The 12,079-nt window shown below is 42.3% G+C and overlaps 1 protein-coding gene across 1 annotated transcript in view; it reads left to right on the forward strand.

The window, feature by feature from the left end:
* Positions 1-651: 651 nt before the first annotated feature.
* BTC (betacellulin) overlaps positions 652-12,079 on the forward strand; it is a 53,722-nt gene continuing 42,294 nt past the window's right edge. The window contains exon 1 of the mRNA XM_075544205.1: positions 652-1,016. Within this exon, the coding sequence (XP_075400320.1) occupies positions 953-1,016 (64 nt within the window). The 5' untranslated portion in view covers positions 652-952. The remainder of the gene's footprint in view (positions 1,017-12,079) is intronic.

Genomic DNA, 12,079 nt, shown 5'->3' on the forward strand with positions numbered 1-12,079 from the left:
GCCTGAGACAGAGCAGCGGTGTCTCAGTTCCTAAGTCCATCGGAAATACGTGTTTTCTGATGGTCTTAGGCGACCCTTGTGAAGGGGTCATTCACCCCCTAGGGGTCACGATCCACAATTTGAGAACTGCTGGCCTAAAGGAATCAAATGAACGAAGGAAAATATAAGGGGGATACATAAATTAAACAAAACCCATAATTTCTAAGTTAGATCTTGGCAAGCCCAAACCCCCAGATATTCACGACACTTTAAAGAAGACGACACACGGAACACTGAAGATGCTTTCAGACTCCAGGCAGGGCCTCTTGAAATTGCCCGTACGTGTGACAGAAACTGCAGCAAGTTGTCAGAGGCCTGAAGTTTACGGCAGCCAGTGCTGGCGCTGCTTTCCCCAAGACATCAGCCTTCAGCTGAAATAAGACGTGAAAATTCCAAAACTCTCTGGGGGTTCTCAAAGTTTCAGGCAGCCGGCCTTTGGGGCTGCGCAGGCCTGTCCTGCCCATCTGACACCCCTCCACGTGGGTTCTCCCCAGCTCGCCACCCTCCCAGTCTTGTTTACTCCCCAAGGGGGCAGAGACACAGCAGTCAGGTGCCACCCAGCAGGGGGAGCGGGTGAGCAGCCCAGGGCAGCCCCAGCAGGCCAGCGGACCGTGGGGGGGTCATTTGGGTGGGAGCAACGTGGAGGCGCCCTCGACCCACTCTTTGCTCCTCGTGGGTGGGGTGGATGCAGAAGGAGCCGGGATAAATAGCAGGCTCCCCACTCCGGAGACTCTCCCCAGCTGCCCGCTGCCGCCCGGTGGTTCCCTGCCCTGTCGCCAGGGTGTCAGCCTAAGGAGTAGTTTCGCTTCCTCCAAGCGCCAGGATTCCTTTCCAGGCAGCCCGTGGGAAAGGGGCGCAGGAAGGGCAGGAAGACGACGGGTCCCGGGCTGTCTGGTCGAGCAGACCAGGGTGGATGGATCGGACCTTCGCAGGCAGCGGCGCCAGCTCCCTGCCCCTGCTGCTGGCCCTCGCCCTGGGTAAGTGGCTGCGGGGACACCTTGGCTCCAGCAGGAAAGTCTGCGGCTGGAGCCACCCAGAGGGAGAAACCCGAGCCGCCTGATCACAGGGACTGAGTTGGCAGGGGCCCTGGGAGAACTTGACCACAGGGGAGCACCTGGGAGGGCACCTGCTGCAGGCTGGAAAGGGCGCGTGGGAAGGGCAGAGGGCGGAAGGGAGCCCGTGGTCACGCGGTCCCGGCGGCGCAAGTCCACACTGCAGTGCCTGGGAGAGGTTACCTTCAGGACCAGTGGGCTCGGTTTGAGCCCCCAGTGAGGGTCTGTGGGAGGAGAATCCCCTGAAGAAAAGGCTTCGCATTTGCTCTAAGAAAACTATTCCACAGGGAGTCTAGGAGAGTTCTCTGATTCAGGATGCTGAGCCTGGGGGGACATTTGCTTGGGGTGGGTGCCCAACGTGTGAGCTAGAGAACCAGGAATTGCCCATGGGGAGGGGAGAACTGGTCAGGAAGCTCTCTACCCCCCCCCCCCCGCAACACACACCCCCCCACATCTCAAGGGATGCGCTGTTTTTTTTAGGGGTATTTGGATGGACTGGGGGAGAAAAGACCCAATTCCTGAGACTTGAGTTGCTTGCTACTGAGGAGGAAGCAAAGGGAAGAGAAACCTTTTTTTGAGAACACTAGCGATGAAATAAATAAATAAGACGGTATAAGGGGGTTGTGGTGGCGCTGTGCGTTCAGCATTGGGCGGCTAACCTCCAAGTAGGTAGTTCAACCCTGCTAATTGCTCCCTGGGAGAACGATGAGTCTCTCTGCCCTCATAAACATGTACAGACTTAGAAGCCCCATATAGCAAAGTCACAGAAGATGTGGTCAGTTAGAATTTAGTGATGCACGCTGACCAGGAAGGTTGAGGATGGCCAGCAATGATGTCTGAGATGCAGGCCTAGAAACAATACTGATGCTCTTGCCAGCTGTGTCTTGGATGTGGCCAATCTTCTCATCCTCCACGGAGTTGAGACTGCCTAGTGGCCAGAAAGTATTTACAGTGAATCTACTATCCTTAGCAGGGCTCCAGAGCATGTGAGGGTGGGGTAGAGGGGGCTCAAGAGATTTGGAAAACATGATTCCACCTGGAAGCACCAGTGTTCTAAGGGGGCGGGTGGCAAGACTAAGACATGTGACATCCCAAGAGCAAAGTCCATGCAACTAGAGAAGAAAGTACTTTACAGTGAGAGGTAGAGCAGGGAAGCTGCCAGGAGGACAGCCCGCTCCTGGAGACTTCAGGAGGACGAGTAGACGGGGGAAATATTCTTCAGTAAAGAGCTGGTGATGGGAATGAGATGGTCTTATTGGAGAGCCAGAAGATCAGATCAGCCTGCCAGCGAGGATGTAGAAACTAGAAGCAATCAGAGTATGAAGAACCTAAAAAGCCAGATCAAAAATACTTGAACATCAGCCAACACGTAGCCCAAACATACATCATCACAAGTCTTGAATAAGTAAAGAGAGCCCAGGGAGTCCCTTGAGTATGGGCCTGCGAGTGGCGATTGAAGAAGATACATCTGGCAGTGAGGTACAGGGTGGGAGGGGAAGATACATCTGGCAGTGAGTTTCAGGGTGGGAGGGGCAAGGGGACTGGAGCTCAAAGCCATGATTGCCTCATAGGGATGGACTAATAGGCTCTAAATTAAGGTGACATGCTAGCATGGATGTTACAGGTAAAATGATTATTCAGTGTTGATCAGCATCCCCTACTCCATACTTGCTCTTTATTATCATACAGGGCTTGGTTCTATTTTCAAAAACAAATTGTTACCAGGCAAAAATCATAAGCAAAAAAATCCAGTGCTATGTACACTGCGGGAAAGCTAAAGTACAACTATTCTTTTGAATGACTAGCTGAGAAAATTGAATTTAATTTCTGAGTATCTTAAAACTGCTTTCTTTGCCAAATGCCATAGGATATAATTTATTTGCATCAATGTTTCCATTAAGTGGTTCTATCTCTGTCTTAAGGACCATGGTGGCACTGTGGGGAAAAGATGGGGTGGTCTGCTTCCCTAAAGATTATACAGGACATATCCACTGTAACCTATTATAGGGTTTCTATGAATTGGAATCAAGTCAAAAGCAGTGGGTTTCTAACCCAAAGGGCTTTACAGAAAATTTTCGGAAGCCTCAAAGCCTGGGGTAGAAAAAAAGGAAGAAGAAAAAAAAACAACCAACAGACTGGAGAACGCTGGTGGAAAGACTTAAAAAGACGGATTGCTGAAACATGAAAACATTTTGGGGTGCAAGGAATCTCATGAGGTAGTTGAAAGTAGCTAGAACTGACTCCCAGAACCAACCACCTTTAGAAGAATAAACTCCAGAGTGAAGAGACTCCTTTATAGTTGTCCTCTTGTGCCTCTGAAAAGATTTACAGTTTCTGAAACCCTATGGAGCAGTCTACTCTATTCTATAGGGACCCTAGGAGTCAGAAGCTACTTGGTGGATATATCTATCATATACTCTTAACTTTGAGACTCAATCCTCATTCATCACATTATTTTATTACTTTTGAAAAATGTGAGAAATGCAATCTGTGATGGATGTGTGTGTCTGTATATATGTATTTCAGGAGAAAGCTTGCTGACGGCTGATGGAAGGGGTGCAGGCATGATCCTAATTTCACCTCTCCCACTCCCCAACTCTGAGATGGTCTGTCCATTTCATCTTCCTGGGTGCTGGTTTTCTCATTGGTGAAATGAAAGAGTTGCTTAGATGGCCACAAACTTGGCAGTCTGCTATTTTTTAGCCAACATGCTATTGACAAACAACACGAGGTCAATGGGAAACATCCCCGATGTTTTTTAACCAATGAGGCATTTAAGAGGAATTTCCCCCCAATACTTTTAAACTCCCATTTACTTTGTAGTGAGTGGTCTGTTCTACTCGAACTTTGTTATGTCAGAGAGAATCATGAGTGCTTGCTTCATTCAGTTGATGTGGGAAAATTCCCAGGGCTCCTGCCTGCCTGTCTGTGCTCTCATCATGCCGGGACCGACCAACACCATTGCCTCTGCGCCCACTCAACAGACTGCTCCTCTAAATACAGGCTGTGCGCTCCCTGAGGCCATCAAAGAGCCGACTAGGAATCCTCACCTTGTCTATTCCACCTTCTTTTATTGGAGCTCATCACATCAAGGTGTAGACATGAGTGTCAATAGGTTCCTGGGCTAGAGGACAGAGGGACAGGGCCTCAAGCTGCGTGCTGCCTTGAACCACCCTCACCATACTTGTAAGTGGTTCCCGTAGGATGAATGCCATCGCAGGAAGCAATAACCCAGGCTGAAGGCACTCTATGGTTAGGTCATGCTCCCAATGCACTATTAGGTAAATGTAACTTGTGAGGCATATAAACAGATTGTTTTCAGAATGATCTGATCTTGTGTTCAGGAAGTGCATGCATGCCCTGCACCCACATTCATAACCCACACAGCTGCGGGCTTCATGTGAATATTGAGGTTGAATAAAAGAGATGGACCTCCACAGGCTAATTTTAATTTTAAGATACACAAATTATGTACTACTCCTTTTGGGAATTTTTACAAAAAGAGAAGCATGATTAGAAAGAGAAACAGAAGGCAAACCACACTAAGGTTAAATTCATATACTATATACAAATGCAAAATATATAAATTCTATTTATATATAACGTGAATTTAGTAAGTATATAATAAGTGATGCATAATTATTAGTATTGATAATCTATTATAAATTAATTGAAACAAAATTATATAATTTGATATGGAAAGGTAAATTTTTAAATAATGTATTATAGATTAGCTAAACTAAGATTGAATTTATTTTATAATAAGTACAGTTAACCAATGATTAGTACTAGAAGGAGCTCAGAGAGGGGCCAGAAATCCCAGTTGTATTTAGAAGAGGGCATGGATTCAGGGATACATCACTACCGATGTCAGCTGGGTTGTTGATGAAAGCAGAGAATACCAGAAAGCTGTTTGCTGTGTTTGATGGACTCTGAAATGGCATTTAATTCTGTGGATCTTAACAAACTGTAACATCGAGAAGAATTTCAGAACACTTCATTGTGCTCCTGTGGAATGTGTAAACCGATTACAAGGAACAACATATAACCTCCACCCTGGGGGATGGGCAACAGAAAAGTGGGTGAAGGGAGTGGGTAAGATATGACAAAATGATGATAATTTATAAATTATCAAGGGTTCATGAAGGAGGGGGGAGTGGGGAGGGAGGGGAAAATGAGCTGATACCAAGGGCTCAAGCAGAAAGCAAATGTTTTCAGAGTGATAATGGCCACAAATGTACAAATGTGCTTGACATGATGCATGTATGTATAGATTGTGATAAGAGTTGTACAAACCCCAAATAAAATGATTAAAAAAAATAACAAAAGCAACCAAGAGGCAACAGTTTCAACAGAACAAGAGGGTACTGAATGGTTTAACATTAGCAGAACGATGCATGAAAACTGTATCCTTTCACCATACTGATTCATCTGCATGCTCAGCAATGGCCCAGGACGCTGTACTACATGGCGTTAGGATCGGAGGATGGCTCAGTAACAGCCTGCTACATCATTGTGCGCAGACAGAACAAAGGTCTTGCAGCACTTACTGATGGAGATCAAAGACTGAAGTCTTCAGCATGGATTGCAACTAAAATCCTCACAACTAGACCAATAGGCAACATCATCGTAAACAGAGAAAAGATAAAAAATTTCAAGGATATTATTTTACTTGGATTTAAAATGAACACTCCTGAAAATGGCAATTAAGAAGTTATACTACTTAAAGAACTGGGCAAATCTGATACACAAGACCTCTTAAAATGTTACAAGAGCAAAGATGTTACTTGGGGGATTAAATGCACCTGGTCCAACCATAGCATATTAAATTGCCTCATAGAAATTTGAAAGCTGGACAGTGAATAAGGAAAACTGGAGGGGTCAGAATGATATATTTGGATCATGATGCTGGAGAATAATATTAAACGTACCATAGGCTGCTTGAAGAGCAAACAAATCTGTTTGGGAAGAAATGCAGCCAGAATGGTCCTCAGAACGTATGAGGAAATTCTGTTTTATGTATTTTGGACACATTATCAGGAGTAACTGCTCCCTGGAAGAGAATGTCATGCTTGGTAAAGTAAGTCACTCTCGCTGCCATCGAGTCAATGTCAACTCCTAGCAATCCTACCAGACAGGGTAGAACTGCCCCTGTGAGTTTCCAAGACTGTAACTGTTAATGAAGTAAAAAACCTTGTGTTTCTCTCAGGAGTGGCTGGAGGTTTTGAACTGCTGAGCCTACAGCTAGAAGTCCAGTGTGTAACCACTAGGCCATCAGGGCTCCTTGTTCAGTAGAACGTCAGAAAAAAAGAGGAAGACCATCAATAAAATAGATGGACACCGGGGCCTCAACATCGAGTTCACATGTCATGATTGTGAGGGTGGTCTGGCAGTATTCTGTAAAGTCAGCATGGGTCAAAGAGAGCTCAAGGTCACTTAATGGTAACATTAAGGAACACAGGAGCCCTGTGTGAAGTGGATTAAGCGGTGCCTGCTAAACGAGAGGTCAACAGGTTGAACTCACCAGCAACTTCACAATAGACAGATGAGGGATCTACTTCCATAAAGAATTATAGTTTTGAAAACACAGTGGTTGCTATAAGGTTGTGATAGGGTCACTATGTGTTGTAATCAACTCGACAACATCGGGGCTTTGTTGTTGTTAAGGTACACTAGTGGCTCAATAGATAAGCACTTAACTGTTTACTTAAAGGTTGGCGGTTCAAACTCACCCAGCAGCTTCCTGGGAATCTGTTGCCATAAAGATTAGTGTAGGGGAATGTAGGAGCTGGGGGATGGGGAGGGTGAGGAGATTTGGGGAGTAAATAATGAAGACAGGAGGGGGAAGGAGCACTAAAACTGAATGTGATTACACGACTCATGACTCAATCATGGGGAGACAAAAGAAAATGTTCCGAAATTGCGGTAAAGATTGTACAATTTTCTTGATATAATTAAATGATGGATTTATATGATACATGGATTACGGGACAAGAAAACTTAAAAAACAACTTAGAAAATAAAGAAACCATGTGTTAAGACAAGAAAAAAGATTACCGAAGGGTATAGTTCTTCTGTCGAATGAGGTTGCTGTAAGTGGAAATCCACTTGATGGCATTAGCGTCAGTAACAGCATTAATAAATTAATTTTAGATCTTTTCATAATGAAAAACATCTCTCAACTGTATTCACATATACAACAACTCCAATTATGGATCGGAATCAAATTCCAGTAGTTAAAGAGAAATAATAATAAAGTTTGTATAAGTACTGTGTATTAAGTTTTGTTATTATGCTTAGGTCACTAATTGCATTATATGTCACAATGCCGTTGGGGTTTATAATAAAGGAAGGAAAGGAAATTAACTTGGGGAGACTCTCAAAGTATCAGGGGGAAGGCTGCTCCAGCCTCGCTCGCATGCAAGGTGATCCCAAGTTGATAAGCCAGTTACTCTTTGCTGTAAGGCTACAATGGTAAGGTCTGGGAGACAGGACAGGGAGTCAACGACTCAAATTCTGGAGTGGGAAAGACACCATGTAATATTCAAACAGTCCTTACAAGGCTGCTATATGCATCAAGACAAGGTAAATCAATATGCATGTAACTTAACTATAAAGGAAGGCTCTCCTAAAAATTTCTACCAAAATAGGGTCAACAGAAAATGATATTTTAGGAAACAATTATTATTAATATTATGACCAAGCAATCTTAAACTCTATTAAATGACTACTATAATAATTAATAAAGCCATTAGTTTCTTCCCATTTCTTCAATGGACTTTTCCAAAATGAGCTTACATTTCTAAACTATATTTACTTATTTAACAATTCCAATGGTTGATCAGAATCAAATTCCAGTTGTTAAAGAGAGAGAACATGGAAGGGATGCCTAAGTACTATGCTTTCAGCTTTGTTACTGTAGTTAAGAAACAGTTCCTTCATAGCTATCCACCACTCTATGCCTTGAGATATAGCCGTAATTTATATCGGGTTGTGATTTTTTATTTGATGGAGAAGTCAATCTGTAACCACGTCCACGGTCAAAGAAGGGAACACCCTGGAGTGACTTAATAGTGACTTCGTATTTGCTCTCATGCTAAAGGCATGCCATGGAAATCCAAGCATGGGTCCAGAAATACTTACGTTTTGTTACTTTTAGTGAAGATGGTTGCTGACTTTCAAGAGTGCTTGTATGTATTGGACAAATGGAATAAATGCCACAGCATTTAAACAATTATTGGTGATTAGGTTCCCAAGTCAATTGAGATAAACTTTTCAAATATGTACAATTGTTGAGTGCTGCCCTATGGTACCCTCATTCTATGGTACCCTCCAAAGCGTCGCCCAGTTGGAACCTGCTGCTGCAGTCACGCTGTCTGTGCATTGCGGTGAGGCTCTTCCTCCCTTGCTCCGACCCTCTACTCTACCAAACACGACGTGCTTCTCCAGGACTGGTCTTTTCTGATAACATGTCCAAGGTGGGTGAGATGAAGTTTCATCTTCCTTCTTCCAAGGAGCATTCTAGCTGTACTCTCTCCGAGACAGACACATTTACTCTTCTGGCAAGTACACTACAGTACTTTCGATATTCTTTAGCAACATCATAATTTAATGCATCAATTCTTCTATGGTCCTCTTTAGGCATTGCCCAACTTTCTTTTTATTTTGTTTTGTTTTAAACGTTTTATTAGGGGCTCATACAACTCTTATCACAGTCCATACATATACATACATCAATTGTATAAAGCACATCTGTACATTCCCCGCCCCAACTTTCACATGCATACGAGATCAATGACAACATAATGGCTTGGGTCAGATATATCTTAGATCTAAAGGTCACATTTGTGCTCTTTAAAACTGTCAAGAGGTCTTGTATAATAGATTTGTTCAGTGCACTATGCCGTTTTGACAAGACACATGACAGAGTAGTTGCAACAGTGAGCTTGGAGATAAGAACAATTGTGAGGATGGAGCAGGCGCGCGGGAGCTGTTTCATTCAGTTGCGCACAGGGTCGCTGTGAATTGGAACTGACTTGACAGTATCACACAACCACATGCACATAAGATCCTGCACTCATGTTTCTGTAGTTATCTTGTGCTCACTATGTGCACACGTGGTGCCATCGCTAGTCCAGTGAATTGAATAAATAAGTCTCTGTGATCTGAAGTGTACTTTTCCTTCTCCGCTTGGGCTCCTTGCGCTCATTTCCTTGAGGTGCCAGCGTCTGTTCCGACTGCTCTCCCGAGTCACCACGGATGGGCCATCCAGCTATCCGAGTCATACTGGATTCATAGAATGAGTTTGGCAGTGTTTCTCTTTTTTGTTTTTGAAGAGATTGGTTGGTGTTAAATCTTTTTTGGTAGAATTCTCCAGTGTGGCTGGCTTTTTGTGGTTGGAATTATTGACAGTTCCTTTTACTATCATCTGTGTAATGGATATGCATACATTTTTGACAGAACGAAAGGATTCTGTATGGTTTATAAGACGTGTTTGAATTCCTTCTCAGTCTGTGGATAGATTCTTCATGAACACAATTATGTGTTATGCAATTCCCATTCTTCCTACTATTATCCATAGTTTGCTGTGATCGGAATGCCTTTGAATAGCCAAGAAAATACAGTTAACATCTTTATGGTAGTCTCTGCCACGATGAACCTGACTCAGCAACAATATCTCTCATTCCATATTATCTTCTGAACCCAGCTTGAATTTCTGGCAATTCCCTTTTGATGTACTACATCTAACTTCTTTACCAGTATTGTTGTTGTTGTTAAACACAGTTTCTTTAATGTGGTAGCTGTGCCCAATTTCTCTATGTGGGCTAATCTGATAAGCCATATTTGTTCATAAAGTTTAAGTATGGAGTACCACCATCAACAGATATTTAGCCTATTTGAAGGCACTACTTTCATGCACTATGTTGACTAATGGAAAATACAAATTTGACTGCTATAGTACATATGAAAATTTTCATTCTTAAAAGAATATTTCAAAGTGTTACTATTAGACAATATATCTATAGACCCATTAATATGTGCCTACTACTGGAGACTTGTGGTAAGCATGTCTAATCTTGTGGTGTCTAATCTTGTGGTAAGCATCAGAAGAATTTTCCAAGAATAAGGCAATATCTTCCCAAGAATTTTCAATATAGTGGATAAAAATACATCAGATATTAATAATTATGTAAGATTAATTAAATACTTACAAAGTATAAATTATATCATATAGAATCAATATAATCCCAGAAAAGGTGATTTATTATGGGGTGGAATGATAGGGGAAAGTCCACCATGGAGGTAGCTACTTGAACTGGTTTCTGCCATGACTCCAAACCCCTGCCCTTGAACTAATTCCAATGCAGAGGGACCCTCCATATTGATTTTGGAGCCTAAATCATTAGAGCTCAGATAACCTCATCTTTTCCCACTGAGAAGCTCGTGGGCTTGAACTGCAGATCTTGTGGTTTTACAGCCCAGTACTTATCCGACAGCACCACAAAAGTTTGTAGAGGAAAAGTGGGGACAGAATTTGAATGTAGACTGTAGGATGGCATAGTGATTATTATCTCGTGGGTGTATGTGTGCATGTTTGTGTGTGTATGTGTGCATGTTTGTGTGTGTATGTGTGCACGTTTGTGTGTGTGGGGTGGGGGGGTACAGAGGAAGTGGACTCTGATGCCTGAAACAAATAGTTACTTTTGCTTGGTATTGAGGGAAATACTGACTTGGCATTGTAAATCAGGCGGCTTTCTAGAGGTAGCATCCTGGAGACACTCAGATTTATAATGAAGCCAAAAAAGCACTAACCGAGGAGAATCAAGAAGAAAAAGTCAGGAAGCCAAGAGTGAGTGTGGGTTTTAGATAAAAGATTAGGGAAAAAAATCAACCATATCAAATGCTGCATAGTTTTAGAAGCTCAATAAGAGGCCATTAGTGAATGAACTAGGAAGAAATCATCCGTACTTCTTGGAGAACAGAGACAGGAAATAGATGACAATTGAAAAATAAAAATATATACACAAGTGATTACTTGATCAGTTATATTGAAAGAGAAATTCCAAATACTATTATATTTGTAGATATATACTTCTAACTTTGCACTTTATGGTAGAAGACTTCTTTGAGCAAATTTCCTATTCATTTCTAAATAACTGATAGTCATCTTGTAATGAAGAGTAATAACTAAGATTTTTAAGGATCATTTAGATACAAGATCAAAGCCTACATAAAAAACAAACAAGCAAGCAAATAAGCTAAAATTCCCATTTATCATTCCAAAAGTATAACAAAGGAAATACAGCCTATTCTTTCTTAATGATTTCTGCCCAGTAGCATTCACGGCTATTAAATACTATTGAGTGGGTTTCTTGACTATTCAGACTCTTAATTGGGAATCTGTCTTTAGTAATGTGGTGAGCAGGCTTTACAAAGCTTCAACTGGAAAAACGGAGTGACTATTTGTTAATGAGTCCTATTTTCAAGGGTCACATAGAAAATCAATGGAATCATTTCACAGTCACACCACACACACCAAGAAGCCCCTTATTTCTTAATGCTGCTTTGTCTAATTCTCCACTCCAGATGGACAGCCTTAATAATTATATCCCACACACATGAAATTCATTCCGTGTTATTGACTTAGGTCCAATTAAAATTCCAACTTCTGCTATAAAGCTTTTTTTTTCAAGATTTCTCCAACATAACACTTTACTTCTTTTTTGAAATATCAATAGAATTTTTTTCTATATGCTTGCCACTTAGAATAGGTAGCTTGGTATTTCTTGTTGTGTCTATATTTCAAGGAGTCCTGATGGTGGCTAGCCTGTAGGGTGGCAGCCTCTCTCTGAGAGTCAGGTGGGGCAGTCTGCTACCATAGATTTACAGTCTTAGAAACCAAATGGGTCAATTCTATTCTATTATATAGGGTTACTGTGGGTCAGAATAAACTTATTGCCAATGGCTTTGGGTGTTGTTATATAAAT

Source organism: Tenrec ecaudatus, chromosome 3 (assembly GCF_050624435.1).
Source record: "Tenrec ecaudatus isolate mTenEca1 chromosome 3, mTenEca1.hap1, whole genome shotgun sequence".
NCBI lineage: Eukaryota > Metazoa > Chordata > Mammalia > Afrosoricida > Tenrecidae > Tenrec > Tenrec ecaudatus.